This window comes from Myodes glareolus, chromosome 7, assembly GCF_982192425.1.
Source record: "Myodes glareolus chromosome 7, mMyoGla1.1, whole genome shotgun sequence".
NCBI classification, from domain to species: Eukaryota; Metazoa; Chordata; class Mammalia; order Rodentia; family Cricetidae; genus Myodes; species Myodes glareolus.
Genome location: NC_142032.1, coordinates 78,599,416 through 78,616,970, shown reverse-complemented (window position 1 = coordinate 78,616,970; position 17,555 = coordinate 78,599,416). Strand labels below are relative to the sequence as shown.

The window sequence follows — 17,555 nt, the reverse complement described above, 5'->3', positions numbered from 1 at the left end:
TGACCACCACTTTGGTGTCTGATGCTGGGCACAGTGTAAGGAGCCAGGACACCAAGATAAATGAAGAAAAAAGAATCTACCTTTGAGGAGCTCGTAGAGAAAAGCCAGAAGATGAATGGCCACACCAGGGGCTCTCACTCGAGCTTCTGAAAGGCATCTGTGTGGTCAGCAGTGAGTACACGTCACAGTCTCAGAACCCTTTAGAGCCAGCAGGGGTGAGAGAGAGAAGGGCAGAAGACCCTGCCCAGTAACAGGGCAGGCTTGCTATGGAAGGCCAGGGGTGGCATGGCTGGAGTGTGGTACATGCCAGCACCTAGACAGCTAAGAGAAGTTCACAAGGTCAGCATGGCTGGAAGCTCCAACTGGATGGCACAACTTCAAACCCAACAGCCCGCACTGCATTGACAAGTACAAACGTGCCAAGCACACGTAAGACCTGAAAGGGTCAGTGCTGGGCACAGCAAAGAGACTCCGCCATTGTCGAGCTAATGGTCTCCTAGTAGGGAAGAATGCTGCCAATGAACACTTAAAGTGACTTTGGCCCAATTCAATGGTTTTGCTAGCTCTGTGACCTTCCCACACGTGGTCAAATTCTGGAAACCCAAATGCGCTCAATTGTTCACTGTGCACTCTTTCCTCGCTAGACCAGGGTAATCTGGTAGTGCCTGGGCAACAAGACACTTGGTGAGGGGTGCAGCTGATGCTGGGATGGGGTGCTGGTCTGAGGGCAGCACACTCCTTTCTTTTCAGAAACAAGGGGGCGGGGCTGGCAGGGTCCCCGTGAAGCACAGGGAAATCAGCACCTTGAGGGTGGCTGGGTGAGAGTGGGGACAAGGTCACAAGGGCCTCTGGGCCACAGTAAACAGAACATGACCATTGGTGTGGCAAGTGAGTAGCTGGTACCCAGCTTATCTGAAGGGGACTGTGATCTATGCTGTCTTATAAAAATCAGACTTTCATATGACTAAACCTTGTGGGCCCCTACCCCCTACCCCCAAGGAGATACTGGAAATCCATGTTTTTAGATGTTAGAGAGACGTAATCTCTAAAATAAATACAACCTCAATCTGGGCAAACAAATCTGTGGATGATGTGGTCAGTTCAAAACCCTGGCCCCAAGAAATGGGAAGACCACCTACCACATTTTCATCCTAGGAAAACTTCCCATAGGGATAGAAGGTGGAGGAGAGACTGAACCAATGTGGTGAGACTTCCTGATTACTGGAGACAAATTTAGAAAAGTAAGGCAGTAGGCCAGGACGGACAACTGAGTGTAGACGTCATAGAGAGAAAGGGCCTAGGAAGAGACAGCCTGGCTCCAGAGCATGCCTCTGACCAGGACAGAGATGAGCAAGAGATGCACAACTGTGAAGGAAACAACCACAGAGCACGAGAGGCCCCTCACTGAAACACTATCACCACGTGACACGCGGGAGAGGCTCCTCACTGAAACACTATCACCACGTGACACGCGGGAGAGGCTCCTCACTGAAACACTATCACCACGTGACACGCGGGAGCAGCCAATACTTGACAGGGTAGAAGCAGCGGGGGATCCACCAAAAGCTGGTGAAGGTTCAGTGAGGAAACAACAGAATGCAGGGAGCCCAGGGACCAAAGCTTCTAGAACCTTCAATGCTCCACCTCAGGGGTTAGAGACTTGCTGGTTAGGACCTAAGGAGTGACAGTGTCAGATCTACAGGGAGCAGAGAGTGGGAAGGGAAGACCCAGAGAATCCTGGGTCTCTTCCAAGAAGCCTTCTCTAAGACAAACACCATGGGGTCAAGAAGAGAAGTAGCTATCAGGTGGGTGAGCTGTCAGTGTCCTCAGGAAAAAGCCCAGAATGCGAGCAAAGTGGGAGAGCTGGGCTTATGGGAGGGGAAGGAGAAAGGTATATCCAGACCACAGCTTTGGACATTGTAACCAGGGAGAGATCAACCTTATGGCCTCAGATAAAGAGGGGAGGGTGGTGTGCAAGATCCCAGAGCTCATAAGGGCAGTTTCTCCTTGACCTGGAAGACAGAAAGGAGGTGGCCCGTGGTTGGGCGCTTGAGAAAAATGACAGTCTGGACTGGACAGCTGTGGAAGAACAGGAGAGTGACTAGGAACTCACACAGGGAAGGTGGGACGTGCAGTGCAGAGTTAGGACAAGAGCAAAAAGTGCTGGGCAGACGCCGGTTACCACCAGCTCCAAGTGTTCTAGGTCTCTGGACACAAAGGATAGAAGTCAGGACCACTGAACTCAGAAGGCAGGTCTTAGGGGTGGGTGAAGGTCGAGGCTAGGGAGCTCTGGCAGACACTAAGGAGAGACACCAGATGCTGCATCTGATTTCAGAGCACCCAGATACCAGGAGACTGCTGAGGAATGTGAGCCAATTACCTGCTGAAGGCTTCCACCATCGTACAACGAGGCTGCAGACACTTGGTCCTGATGTTATTGGTAATGTCCTTCCTCTCTTTAAAGTATCGGCAGGAGCCCTGGATGCCATCCTTATTCTCTAAGATCATGTGAATGGGGTAGACATCCTCCAAAGTGACCGGGTCCCTCCTAGACTCCAGAATTCCAGTTTCCAAGTCAATTTCTTCATATCTAGGAAGGAAAACACATACATAAAGCTCCAACTCCGTTTCAGAGATAACGTGCACCTGGCATCTTATGCCAACTCCGTGCAGAGACCAGTGGGAAAAGATGAGACACATAGTAGCATCATCTCTCACAGTCTTTAAGACAATACTACTGTGCAGCCTGCAATGGCCTTGATTTTTTGATCCTTCTGCCTCGACTTCCCGAGTGCTAGGATTACAAGCAGGCACCACCATGCCTGGCCTGCCGTTAATCTTGACAAGCAGGCCTTTTCTTTCTTTCATTTTGAGACAGGGTCTCCCATACCCTAAGCAAGGACAGACAGCTAAGAATGACCTGGAAGTCCTGGTCCTCCGGCTTCACCTTCCACATGCTGGAATTCCAGGTGAAATCCCAACCTACCTGCTTTATACAGTTCTAAAGCTCAACCTAGCTGAGCTACACCTCTAGCCCGGGCTCTTATCTCTCTACCGTAGAGAACAAGATCTTTCTAGGATCCCAACCCACCCAGAATCGGAGACCTGATCCACCTTACTGGCAGAGCCTTTGCCTTCCCTCCAGATCTGGTTCCCGGTGTTTAGATTGCCCACCAAGGTTTGTCCTCCTCTGACAGTTTTCTCTTTAGTCATCTTTCCAGTTCCCTTATCCATTTGCATGGTCTTGACAGTTGCTCCAATTCCACACAAGCCTGCTCCCCCCCCCCCATCCAGTCCCGGGAGCCTCGCACACCCTCTCAGCTGCCTCTTATCAGCAGGCATCTTTCAGTTGCATTTTTGAAGCGGGTGAACTAAGGTAAGGTATTGTTTGCCTTTGAAGCCTCGCTAGGATCCTTCTCCAGCACAGCAGACATATATACTTTTAAATTTAAAACAAAACAAAACAAAACAACACCTTGTCCTTTCTGTGAACTTTTGTCCTATTTAACTCTCAATTTTCAAGTCTTCCAGGGCATACTGTGGCCGGTTTTCTCCCCCACCCACACTTTAATCTTAGTTGAAGGCACTGCGTCCTAATCTAGCCTCGAAATGTAGGTGTAGCTTAGGGAGGTGTCCAATCACAACAGACTCCTAAGTATGATCTCTTAATTACCAAGTGCGTGAATGACTCATAAAGGTCTAGCCTAGTCCCTCCCTCTGGCTGCTTTACCCACCCAATTCTGTTTACTAAACAGAACCTCCTCTTAGACTCAAAGGAGACACAGTACAGTTAGCACCTCGCTCAGACTCTCATTGTTCTGTGTCCTCCACTCTGTGAACGGGATTAGTGTTCATTCAAGTGTCAGGAGCAGACACCGAGTATGTGGACCTCCTTTTGTCTTTCCACACCCCACATTACCAGTCACCAAATACCTGGACTGTCTTTCTAACATGTCTGTTTATTTTTTACATGGGTTCTCATCATGCAGCTAGAGTTGGTCTTGAATTCAGATCTCCCTGCCTGAGTCTGCTGGGATTACAGGGATATGCCACTATACCAGGCTACCTGTTATGTATTGATCCCATGTTCTCTTTATTCCCATCCCCACCATGCCAAACTGATTCCTGTGAGGTTATGGCTGGGTCTCTCAATTTCACTCTGCCACTAGCCCTCAGTGACTTCTTATTGTCTCTACGGTAAAAGGACAACTTTTTCAAGTGGGTTAAATAACCATAGATTCTCTCTCAGTCAAATTTGGTTAAGGTCAGAGTGGATCTGGACCCAAATTTCCTGGATTCAAGTTTTGTAAACCTTTTTACTAGTTGATAACCTTCACCACTTAACCCCTTGGAGCCTCATTTTCTCTTTAGAATGCAAAGCTTTTCAGGGTATCTCCAGTCAACCCTCACAATAAGCATACACAAGTTGCAACCATTCTCCGCTCCCAGGTACATGCAGCCTTCCGTTAGGCTAGCCTACTTGGTGCTGTCTGCTCAGAGCGCTCTTGGCCAAGTGGCCACCTAAATCTAAATTTTAAGTCTTATCTGGCTCCTTATTACTTCTACTATCCTCCTCTAACCTGCATAATACAGCTGAAGAGTTCCGACTTGCCAGGCATAGTGAGTGGCGCAGGCCTGCAATCCAAATGCTAGGGTCAGAGGCAAGAGGGTATGAGGCCAGGCTGAAATTACACACACACATAAACATATATGTATATCTCGTCAGCCACTTCTTGACTGAAAATTGAAGAGGGGTGGGCTGAGGCTAAAGGTGTTCTCAGTGGTAGAACTCTTGTCTAGAACATGCAAGGGGGTGGGATTCTATTCCTGGAGAAGGACAGATAAACAGAAGGTAAAAGTGCACTTAGCAATCCCTGAATTCTGTGCACATCCCTTAACATCTCAGTTAAGTTTTCTCCTCTGTAAAATGAAAAAACAAGTGTCTTGCTCACAGGTTACTGTACTGATCTGAGCTCTGTCGCTTCTAGAGATGGGTCTGGGACGTATGTGGCGAGCCCAACACACCTCAGCTTTTCGTTCACTGCTATGCTTGGTGCTGTGCGGACCTCCAACAGCCTTAGCTTTCAGAACAAACGCTCCCTAAAGGTCCCTGAAGGACCTCACCTGGTTGCACTTTTCAGCCACTTTCTTGTTCCCGTTCTACCATCCAACTTAAAGTAACTCTCTGACGCCCGCAACACAGTGGGAAACGGTTCGTCTCAGTGGATGCCCCCTCCCCCAGCTCATCACTCTTGGGCCTGCCAAGGCGCAGGGAGCCCAGGTTAGCCCGCCCCCCACGCCCTTCCCCCACGCCCCACGGTCCCGGGCAGGCGCTCTGCACTGCACCGCTGCACCCAGTCCGCTCAGGGCTCTCAGCCCCTACCCCACCATGGTGGCTGACCGGTCTTGGAGCTGCAGATCGGGTCGCTCTCGCGGCTCCTCGTAAAAACTGATGCCCGGGTGCGTGGCTAGGGCCCGCCACAGAAACTCTTGCGTGTAGGGTTCCAGCGGCAGCGGGAAGGGAGGCGAGCGAGACTCCAGGCGACTCCACAGCGCGGGCAGACACAGGCCGTCGAGCCCCTCCAGGGCCACCTCGTCCAACAACGACTCAAGTGCGTCCATGGCCGCTTCAGTTAGCAGCGCCCGGGGCGCCTGCGCACCTCGCCGCCGAAGTCCGGGCCCAGCGCGCCTGCGCACAGCGATCGGCGGCCTGGGAAAGGAGGACCAGACGCTGAGAGTAGAGGGGACGTCCCTGCGCTCCGTAGTGACATCACGATACCAGGGCGGAGCGGGCTCAATGACGGAGCTAGTTCTCCATTGGTCCGGAACCTCGTAGTAACCAGGGGAACTGCAAACACTGTCAGGGCCGCTTCCGGTTCGGGCTCCCGGAACCGCCGCCTCTAGGGATGGACGGTTAGTGTCCGTGGGCCCCGCCGGGAGGTCGGGCGGCTGTCCCCTCATCCCTCGGAGGCGTCTCGGGGCGAAATGCCAGGCCGCAGGGCCCCCGACCCAAGATGGTGTCTGGTGGTGCTGGATGGGAACCGTGACTGGGGAGTGATCCTGTAGGCAGCCCGCTCAGACCAAGGGAGTGGAGACTGGGAAGAGATTGGTGCTGGGGAGGCTTGAGGGGGATAGCGGGGTTCCCCGGATGGGCAATGGACAAGTGGAAATTGGTTGGAGGTAAGCGTGCCTCCTAGGAGTGTGTTTGTCAGCTACTGGCATGAGGAGTGGAGAGAAACGGTTGGGAATACTTTCTGTGCTTTGGTGTTGTTGGTAGCTCATGTTAGCTGAGTACTTACTATTCGGAGCTAGGGCCTTTGTAATTACCGCCACGGACGCACGTTTCACAGCATTCTTTTGGGGGTAGTTATTCGTTTTGCAGACAAGGGAACTGAGACCAGGAGGGCAAGCAACGTGCCTGCTCGAAGTCAAGTGGCTAATAAGCAACATGAGTAAGACTGTGTCTGAAGTAGACTTGTTGGAGTTTGAAATTGGAAGAAGTTTTTAGAAGCCTTTCGTTCCAGGGCTTGCCAGTGCACACAGCTACAGGGGCAACTTTGGTGGGCTGTGACAGAATCTGTTTCCGATCTGTACAGAAGCGACTGATCAGCTCTAGTCAAATGTCTTTAGGAGCGAGTCTCAAACTATGACGGCCAGTCGGCTTTAAGGCCAGAGACAGACTGGTTAGAATCAGTATGAGTGCTCACAAGCCACCTGGGAATATCTGTTCTGATATCCAGCTTTTCAGATGGGAACACTGATATCTGGGGAGATTGGAATGGTCTATACTAACATGCTGTTTCACAGTGCATTACTTCCTCTTCTGGGGAATTTGCTTTTCTTTGATAGCCAATGGATTCAGCATGGAAAGACGTGCTACTATTGGATGTATTATATGTGCCTAAAAGATGACTTTGCCCTTTGTACTTGAGGCACTGTTGAAAAATGTGTTTTAGGGGGCTGGAGAGATAGCTCAGAGTTTAAAAGCACTGGCTATTCTTCCAGAGGATCCTTCAATTCCCAGCACTGACATGGCAGCTCATAACTGTTACTCCAGTCTCAGGTGATCTGACACCTTTGCACAAATATACGTGGAAGTAAAACACTACTGCACATGAAACAAAAATAATTTTTTTAAAATGTGTTTTAGCAGGGCAGTTTTGTTACACACCTTTAATCCCAGCACTTGGGTGGCACAGACAGGTACATTTCTTAGTGTAAGGCCAGCCAGATCTACAAAGTTAGTTCCAACCAGGTGGTAGTGACGCAGGCCTTTAATTCCAGCACTTGGGAGGCAGAGGCAGGCAGAGCTCTGTGAATTCGAGGCCAGCCTGGTCTACAGAGTGAGTTTCAGGACAGCTGGGACTATTTCACAGAGAAACCCTGTCTCGAAAAACAAAACAAGAAAGAAAGAAAGGAAGAAAGAAAGAAAGAAAAAAGTTAGTTCCAGGTCAGCCAGGACCATTACACAGAGAAACCCTGTCTCGAAAAATAAGCAAAAAACAAAACAAAAACAAACAAACAAACAAAAAAGCCTGTGTTTTTTACCAGTTTGCTTGAGGGAAGGTCTATGTAGTGCTGCTGTTGGATAATAGTTCTTAAATTTTTTAGGGTTTGAGCACCTTGAAGCCCTTCCTTTAAAAGACCTTTGCTTGTGCCAGACAGTGGTAGTTCATGCCCTTATGCCTTTAATCCCGGCACTCTGAGTTCAAGGTCAGCCTGGTCTACAGAGTGATATCTAGGATAGACAGGCTGAGCTACACATAGAGAAACCCTGTCTCAACAAAACAGGAAGGCCTTGCTTGCATGTATTATATCTGTGATATTGCCATATAAATACAAAATTTCAAAACATCAGTTCACTTAGAATTTACATCAAACCAGAAGTGGTGGTATGTACCTTTTTCCCAGTACTCAGGAGATCACTGAGTTCCCGGATGGCCTGGTCCACAAAGTGAGCTCCAGGTCAGCCAAAGCTACATAGTGAGACACTGTCTCAGAACAAAGAACAATAGACTTTTACTCCTGAACTTTGATTTTTTCCCCCCCAAACAGAAAAATATTGTATTGCTTTACATTTCCTCTGTCCCTCTCTTTGTCTCTCTTGTTTTGTTTGATTTTGAGACAGGGTCTTACGTAGCTCAAGCTAGTTTCCAACTTGCTATGTGGACAAGGGGGAGCCTGAGCTCCTGGTCCTCTTGCCTCAGTCTCTGAGTCCTGGGATTACATGCAGATGCCACCATCCATTTAACTGTCTCTCTCTTGTTCTTGTCTTTCACTTTTTTTAGGACTAGGGATTAAACTCTGACCCTGCTTGTGCTAGGCAACTTCCCCATGGCTGAGATATATACCAAGTGATACTCCCATCCCCTTAAAAAAAAAGTCTTAGTAAGTTGCACAGGCTAGCCTAGGAGTCTGTAGCCAAAGCAGGCCTTGAACTTTTGAACTTCCTGCTTCAGTCTCTTGAAAATTAAAGGCACAAGAAACTATACATGGCTTATTTTATATTTTCTCAAATTTCCCTGTCCAGCTTAATAAAAAAATAACTAAACCAGATGCAATGGGGGTTGCTTGTCTGTTATCCCAGCACTTGGGAGACAGGCAAGATTATGACTTCAAGGCTAATTTGACCTATATAGTGAGACTTTGTCTCAGAGAGCCAAACTCTTACTTCTGCTTTAGAATCCTAACTTCTACCAATATTTATGCTATTTTGGCTAATGAATATAAACAGATCACCTCACATGTCCGTAAGTGGATGAGGAAATGACTATCTTTACCTTTTCAGATAACTGTAGACACTTTGGCACTACCTCATAACTTAGCAAGTGACAGTTTTTAAAAGGTCAATTACAATGTGGTTTGTGAACTTGGGACTCATATAATAAAATTCCATTGGTCGTCTTGCCCTTTGATCTGTGGGTTATTTTCTCCATATCCAATTTTATAGCTTCAGCTATTGTGCTGACTAAGTAACATGCAAATCCTCCAAAATGGTGACATTAGAAATTACCCAATATAAAAAAAAAATCATGTTAAGAGCTGAACATGGTGTTTCGGGTTGGAGTGATGGCTCAGCAGTTAAGAACACTGGCTGCTCTTCCAGAGGACTCAGGTTCAATTCCCAGCATATACAAGGCAGCTTATAACTGTAACTCCAGTTCCGGGAGATCTGACCCTCACAGATATACATGCAGTCAAAACACCAATCACTGCTCATAAAGTAAAAATTGACTAAATTATTTAAAATAGGAAAGTGGTGTTTCACACCTGTAATCCTACCACTTGTGAGTCCCAAGACAGGAAAAGCCCAAGTCTGAGGCCATCCTGGCTTACAGAGTAAAACTGTCTCAGAAAGGCAAGGAAAACGACTCAGATTATTACCTTCGTCATCATCTCTGTTTCATAAGAAAGGGATTAAGTCCTGGAAACTGCAGAAGCGGTGGAAGCACCTTGCCACTTACTTTCCCTTGAAAACCTGATTTTATTGCTGACAACAAATATTGTCAGTTGTTTCCCTGGTGACAGGCTTACTTCATTTGTGTCCGAGAAAATATCTGCCAGGTCCCCATGTCTGAAGAGCCATAATTAGTGTCTTGTTTGTACAAGTTCATATTATAAAAATGATATTCTATACAAGACACTGTTAGTTCATCTGGCAGCCCCCATTGTTTCCTAGTGTTTCTGGGAAGGACTATTGTCCTTAACTTGTAGCAGAATTACTGCATGCTTGCTTCCCATCTTTTCACCTGGAATATTAAAATGATACATATGGACCGAAGCTTAGAAAATTAATATTTACTGTTTTATTAGGCTGGTTTTTATGCTCTCTCTCTCTCTCTCTGTGTGTGTGTGTGTGTGTGTGTGTGTGTGTGTGTGGTTTTTCTTTTTTCTTTGTTGTTTTTGAGACAGGGTCTCATTATGTAGTTCTGCCTATCCTGGAACTCACTATGTGGACCCTGGACCATGCTGGCCTCAGATTCACAGAGATCCACCTGCCTCTGCCTCCTGAGTGCTGGGATTAAAAACATGCACAACTCTGCCTGGCTAACCAGGCTGTTGTTAAGTGAAGATTATTCTGCGTTTGTTTGCTTGTGTCATGAAGTACGGAGTGGTAAAGAATACAACAACTGTCTATTCTAAGGCCTGGCCTGGATTCAGACTAGAAGCATTTTTGCCCATTTGTGTTTTGCCTCATTCAGAACGCAACCCAGGGGAAGTTGTACGATTACAATGGAAATCACTTTGCCTTTGCAAGCCCTTCTGTTGCCGGAGATCTGTGGATACACTTTGAGACACGTTGTTGCAGGGCATTCTGAGAAGTGACTGGGTCACTTCTGCTCTGTCAGCACCTCTGCAATCCTAGAACAACATTATAACCACGGAGGAATCTAAGCTTTTTGAGCTAGGCTGTATACTCTAGGAAGGTTTTTACCATAAGATTTAGTTTTAACCTTCAGAAAATCCTACTTTCCATTCTAAATTTTAATTAGTTTAAATGTGTGAGGGCCTGTGTGCCTAGCATGCTTGTGGAGGCCACCATGTGGATCAGGGTCTAACTCAAGTCAGTAGACTTGGTGGCAGGTGCCTTAACCAGCTGAGCCATCTCACTGCTCCCTCCATCCTAATTTTTTAAAACTTTGCCTTATGCACTAGTTTCTTTTGATTTTTGAGACACTCACCTATGTAGCTGTGACTGGCCTGGAACTCACTATGTAGACGAGATTGCTTTCAAACATAAAGAGATCAGCCAGGCAGCGGTGGTGCATGCCTTTAATCCCAGCACGTGGGAGGCAGAGGCAGTAGAGTCTCTGTGAGTTTGAGACCAGCCTGGTCTACAAGAGATCTTGCCTTAGCTAGGCGGTTGGTGGTGGCAGACAACTTTAATCCCCACACTTGGGTCTACTGAGCTAGTTCCAGGACTGCTAGGGCTGTTACATAGAGAAACTTTATCTTGGAAAAAAAATTCAAAAACAAACAGAAAAAGAGATCGTGCCTTTCTCTCCCTCCTGGGTGCTGGGATTAAAGGTGTGTGCTACCATGCCCGGCACTTTTACACCTAATCATTACAGACCTGTGTGTGATCTGTGACTGAACATAACAGCACACTGTGAGTGAATTGTGATTTTAGTCAACTAAGTAGGCCAGTGATCTTATTAGAAAAACATTTGCTTCCTAAACTCATAGTTTAAATGTCTAGCAAGTCTCAGGCTGGGCTGTGCTTTGTTCTGTAGTCTGCTGTGCCTGCTTTTCTCTGGCCCATTGGTTTGACTGAGGCTATTCCATCTCTGTGTTGTATTTTGTATGATGCTCCAAATTTGGTCTAAGTAACCCTGGATTGTCATCTCAGCTGCACCTTCTCTGAGCCTGCTTTCCTGTCCATGAGATGGATATGACGGTGAAATGTTTCTAGGCCAGCTGTGGTGGTGGTGCACACTATAATCCAGCACTTGGGAGGCTGACACAAGAAGATTGTGAGTTCAGGAGCAGCTCATGTCCATAGCACCCCCGTCTCAAACAAGGAAAACAGAAGAAAGTATTCATAGTGATAGCTGATGGTATTGGTGCCAGCAGATGGGCAGACTTCTTGCAAACTGCTGCTGAAAAGAACAGGCATTCTCTATTCCCGTTTCCCTTTGTTCTTCTGTCCCCAAGACTCTTGTAGCCCAGTCTGACCTGGAACTAGATTAAGCTAACTAAATCAAGGTCAATCTTAAACCCTGATCAATCAGCAGTCTCTAACACAGAAGTGTACTCTTTGTTTAGAAGAATTTTGCGTGCCGTGCGGTGGCGGTACAGGTCTTTAATCCCAGCATTTGGGAGGCAGAGGCAGGTGGATCTCTGTGAGTGCGAGGTGAATCTTCTCTACAGAGTGAGTTCCAGGACAGGGTCCAAAGCTACACAGAGAAAACCTGTTTCAAAACCACTCCCCCCACCCCCCCCCCCACACAAAAATTGTGGTTGCTATTTTTTATGCTCATGAAGGTAATTGACCATACAGGCATCCTCCACCTATGAAAATGTTCGCCTTTGTATTAAAGTCTCATTTTCTCCAGTGAGATGGTTAAAGAAAAAATGATTGTACTCGGTCTTTGGGGAACATGATAATTAGAGAAAGACTCACCACATCAGTGCCATTAGAAAGGATTTTAAAGTTGGTTCATTTGTCTTTGCTGCCCTGAAAGCAAATATTCAGCGTTTCCCCTGTTGATACCGACCATTTGCTTAGCAAACTTTCTCAAAGATTAATAATGTCAAGCTGAAATTTTGCCTGGCTTGTCTAGATGATCCCAAACTGCAGACCAGGCAGCGGGAACCCCCGAGGCTTTGCTGGGAGCATACCGCCAGTCAGCAGCACAGGAGTTCGGACCTTGTGTGGTCCATACCAGGCTCCTAGGGATGTTTCTGTTTCTTTACTTCTTAAACCAGGCAAGAAATAACCAGAAGATTGGTCTTCAGCTGGCAAAATAAATATGTGCCTATGTTCCGTGTCTTCTTTTCTTTCTTCTTCACACCTCCAGGTGCCTTTTCTCTTCTACCCAGCAACCACTCCACCCTGTATAGAACTTCAGCTTCCAGGAGCTTGGCACATGTGCTCTGCTTGTTTTTGTGGCGTTTAGGTAGTGACTCAACATATCAGTGTGTTTGTGCAGCAGGATCTAGAGATGGCAAAATAAATGATTCCAGTGAGGAGTGTGGGGATTCATTATATGGATTTATTATACCTCTCTCTCTCTCTTTTTCTCTCTCTCTCTCAATAGTACCTCATATAACATAGGCTAACCTTGAATTTACTGTGTAGTGAGGATGACTTTGAACTCGATTTCCCCAAGTGCTGAGGTTAAAGTTGCATATTACCTTTCTTAGTTTTATTCCCATTTTCAGATTTTTTTTCTTTTTCTGGGGCTCAGGGTGCTGCTCGGTGGAAAATGGTTGCCTAGCGTGTGCTGGATACTGTATTCCTTCCCTGGTACCAAAAAAAAAAAAAAACACTGTAAAAGTGATTAATCTTTTCTTAAATTGTGTGTATGTGTGACTTGCCACAACATACAGTACATATGTGGAGTCAGGACAACTTAAGGGGTCAGTTCTCTCCTACCATATGGGTCTGGAAAATGAAAGTCAGTTCATCAGGTTTGATAGCAAGTGCCTTTACCCACTGAGCCATCTCACTGGACCAGTGCTCAGTCTTAAAATGAGATGTAGGGGTGGGGAGATGACTCAGTGGATATAAGCACTTGTTACTCTTCCAGAGTGTCTTAGTTAGGATTTCTATTGCCATGACTATGGCAACTCTTATAAAGAAAAACATTTAATTGGGATGGCTTGCTTATAGTTCAGAAGTTTAGTCCATTATCATCATGGCAGGGAGCAAGGCAGCATGCAGACAGACATGGTGCTGAAGAAAGATCTGGGAGTTCTTTCATCTTGATAGGTAACCGGAAGTGGTCTGAGACACTGGACATGGCTTCAGTATATGTGTGGTGTGTGTGTGTATGTGTATGAGAGACCCCACCCCAGAGCCTGCCTCCACAGTGACACACTTCCTCCAACAAAGCCACATGTACTTCAACAAGGCTTCACCTCCTAATAGTGTCACTCCCTATGAGTTTATGAGGGCCAACTACTTTAAAACCACCATATTCCACTCCCTGGCCCCCATAAGCTTGTAACCATATCATGATGCAAAATGCATTTAGTTCAACTTCAAAAGTCCTTATAGACTATCATAACCTCAACAATGTTTTAAAGTCCAAAGTTCAAAGTCTCTTACGAAATTCTTGTAATCTCTTAACTGGTAATCCCCTATAAAAATCAAAAAATAGATTACAAACTTCCAACATATAATGGCACAGGTTATACATTACTGTTCCAAAATATGGAAGAAGCATAGTGAGGAGGGTTCACAGACTAGGCTCCCAAAGGGAGTGGCACTATTGGAAGTGTGGCCTTGATGAAGTAGGTATGGTCATATTAGAAGAAGTGTGTCACTGTGGAGGCAGGCTTTGAGGTCTCACATATATACTCAAGCCATGTCCAGTATCTCACATCACTTCTTGTTGCCTGCAAGATGTAGGAATCTCAGCTACTTCTCCAGCACCATGTCTGCTACATGTCATCATGTCCTGCTGTAATGATAATGGACTAAACCTCTGAAATGGTAAGCCATGCAATTAAATATATAGAAAACTTTATAAGAGTTACCATGTTTGTGGTGTCTCTTCACAGCAATAGAAACCCTAACTAAGACACATAGGGAGTTTGGTTTCCAGCATCTATATTGGGTGAGTCACCACCCATGACTCCAGCTCCTGGGGATCTGACACCCTCTTCTGGCCTCTGCTAGCATCTTCAGATGCAGAGCATGAACAGACATATGTATAAATAAAAAAAAAAAGAGGTAGCAAGTGTGGATATAGCTCAGGTGGTAAACTAATTTCCTTATAAGTGTGAAAATCTGGGTTTAATTCCAAAATCCACTGGGCATTTGGGTGTGTCTGTAGTCCTGGCACTGAGGAGATGGTGAGCTCCATCAGGGAGAGATCCTGTCTGAGAGAAAGGACTAGGGCTGCTGCAATGACTCAGGAAAAGGCATCTTCTGACAAGCCCAGCAACCTGAGTTTGATCCCTCAGACCCAGATTTTAACAAGTTGTCTTTGACCCCCATATATAAACATACAAATGCATGCACAAAATAAATATAAATTTAGTAAGAAAGATGAGCAGCACCTGAGGAAAGGCACTTGAGATTGTCCTCTGGTCTGTACACGCTCATGCACATACATGTACCCACACACACACAAGGTGAAGTAGCAAAAGATGAATTCTGCACATCAAGGGTTGCAGATTAACCTGGTGGAGTCATTCTACAGACATATTTGACTCATAATGTTAGACTCAGAACGTTTAATATTAGCACTAGTTGTCAGCCTTGAAAAGTAGGGAGATTTCTCACCCACAGCTAATCAGGTGTTTTGAAGTATCAAGAGGCTAATAATACTGGACTCTATGTGTGCTTGCATGCCAGAAGAGGTCACCAGATCTCATTATAGATGGCTGTGAGCCACCATGTGGTTGCTGGGAATTGAACTCAGGACCTCTGGAAGAATAGTCAGTGCTCTTAAACTCTGAGCCATCTCTCCAGCCCAATACTGGACTCTAATTCTGCATGGGAATTACTCTCTCACTCTCTCAAGTAGAGGTACACTGAGAGGGAGACATCTTTTCCAGTGCCACTCAGTGCCCTGTGCCTCTCACCTGCTTGAGCCTCTAAAGTCACAGTCCTGTTACTTTTATGGGCTGTGAATTGATATGGGAAGTCCTCTGTCTATGTGTTGCTTTTATTGGTTAATAAATAAAGAAGCTGCTTTTGGCCAATGGCTTAACAGAATATAGCCAGGCTGGAAGATATATATATATATATATATATATATATATATATATATATATATATATATATTTATATGATATATGCAGAGTCAGGGAGAAGCCATGTAGCCTCCACCAGGAACAGACATGATGGAACCTTGCCAGTAAGCCATAGCCATTTGGCAATACAAAGATTAATGGAAATGGGTTAGTTTAGGATATAAGAGCAAGCTAGAAGTATGCTTAAGCCATTGGCCAAACATTATTACAACTGATACAGATTTCTGTGCGATTATTTTGTGGTCTTGGCATCTAGGAATGAACAAGCGGCCTCTTCCAACAGTGAATACCTCAGAGGTCCCCGCAGACTGTTGGGTTTATATCATGGTACACATAGTACCTGAGAAGAGGTAAGATAGTTTCTGACTCACTGAACTCATAGGCTAGTAAAAAAGTTATGCAAATGGGTGACAACAGTCCAGTATGGGAGTCTAGGAGAGAATATTTATAAAGATCACTCCTTTCACAAAGCATTTTGCCCCTCCTTTTGTAAATAAAGTTTTATTGGAACACAACTATGCCCAGTCTCAAACTAAAGTGGCAGAGCTGAGTGGTCTCGGCAGAGAACATATTGCCTATGAAACCAAAATACTTAACTGTCTGGCCCTGTCCAGAGTCATTTTGCCAACTGCTGCCATAGAGGATCCAATCTGATTTAAATTCTAGATAATTCAATATGCCACTGTGATTGTACTTATCTTAATTGCAGCTGGAAGGCTGCAGAGCAACAACTTATCTAAAGAGTCTGCATCGTAGAGTGTCACCGCTGGCACACACAGCTCAGCCTCCTCACGAGGCTGGGGAAGACTGTGATGGGATAGTCCCCACTGTGGAGTTAGCTTTCTGCTGCTCAGTTTAACTGCCTTTGGGCTCACAGTGTATGGCCCTGTGACTGTGCCTCTGTTCCCAAGTAGGAGTAGAGAAGGATCGAAGAGCCACTTCTAAGCACTTTAAAGATGAGGAGATAAGACTGCCAGGGAGTATAGTGACCCCAGCACACGTGGTGGTGGGGGGCTGAGGCAAGAGGGTCTTGAGTTCCACACCAACCTGGGCGACATAGCCAAATCCATCTCAAAAAGCAAAACAAGAAGCTATGAACTCCCAGTGTCTTGTAGGTTTTTAAAAACCTCGCCCTTGCAGCTACAAGTGACCTATGAATGTGCCCCCTTTATTTGGACAATTTCTCTAGAAAAGCAGTCCTGCTCAGTGCCAACTCTTATTGTGGACACCTACTCCTGTCCTGAAGTTTTATACTGGGTTGTATTGGGCCCCTAGCTATATTTTCTCAATTCAAAACTGTGATTTTACATGAGTCCCTGAATGTTCCATTCTCATGATAAGGGACTTTGGCTACACTGAGCCTGCCTTGTTACGTAGGCCCAGTCCTTCAGTAATGAACAGTGGCTCACTGTTGATCTCAGATATGTATTCGGTTTGGTCCCCTTCTGGCTGGTGGCACCAGTCATCAGGAGCTCACATGTGGCATGACACATACTGGCCTTCTCTGTAGACACCTGAGATTTCACCCAAGCTACCACAGGCAGCTCTCCACTCCTGAGCATGCCACATTCTTTCCCAGCTTTCTGCCTTACCTGTGGTGCATGCCTGACCAGCTGTACCCTCTCAAGTCATTCCCCCCAGACTGGGTGATAGGCTCCAGTACGCAGAAATACCTCTTCCTCTCCAGGAGGCTTCTACCAGGCTGTACCAGGCTTGGCTTCATGCCCTTTTCCCTCTAGAAGTGGAGACACTCTTCTGTTGTATTCTGAGGCCTGGCAAATGGGTGTTTACTGAATTGACCTTGAACCAGGAAAAGATTAGCCTTTTTGTCCCCTGGAGGATTTCTGGATAATCACCAGGAAGCAGATTCATAGCTAAGTCTCCAAACATTTTGCATTCCTTAGTTTCTCTAATGATCAAATTTGACTTCCCCAGACACTGGCCTGTAGAATGGTTCAGCCCAGGCTTGATACCATACTTTGACCAAAGTCCCTCTGCTGTGACCTGGTGGCCTCTTCCTTGCTTTCCAACTAGTATCCTGTCTCCAGCTATCAGCTCGGTGAACTTATGTTCATTCCTAACAACTGCCTTGCCATGGAGCCCACCGCTACCTTGAAGCCCTTAAT

General features: G+C 46.2%; 2 protein-coding genes across 6 annotated transcripts in view; one reads left to right on the top strand and one right to left on the bottom strand.

Annotated features, from left to right (window-relative positions):
• The window catches only part of Gtf3c1 (general transcription factor IIIC subunit 1), a 66,265-nt gene extending 60,584 nt beyond the window's left edge, over positions 1-5,681 (bottom strand). Inside the window, exons 1-2 of the mRNA XM_048460572.3 lie at positions 5,402-5,681; positions 2,381-2,590 (exon numbers count right to left, since the gene is read on the bottom strand). Of these exons, the coding sequence (XP_048316529.3) occupies positions 2,381-2,590; positions 5,402-5,622 (431 nt within the window). The 5' untranslated portion in view covers positions 5,623-5,681. The remainder of the gene's footprint in view (positions 1-2,380; positions 2,591-5,401) is intronic.
• Positions 5,682-5,763: 82 nt separating this feature from the next.
• Katnip (katanin interacting protein) overlaps positions 5,764-17,555 on the top strand; it is a 172,329-nt gene continuing 160,537 nt past the window's right edge. Inside the window, exon 1 of one of the 5 annotated variants that reach the window (XM_048460577.3) lies at positions 5,764-5,913. Coding sequence is in view for 4 of the 5 variants with exons in the window: in XM_085693049.2 (XP_085549175.2) it covers positions 6,156-6,180 (25 nt within the window). In the remaining variant the exon portion in view is untranslated. Of the gene's footprint in view, positions 5,914-5,976; positions 6,181-17,555 lie in introns of those variants that run through there. The other 4 variants (XM_048460573.3, XM_085693049.2, XM_085693047.2 and 1 more) reach the window with 4 other exon arrangements.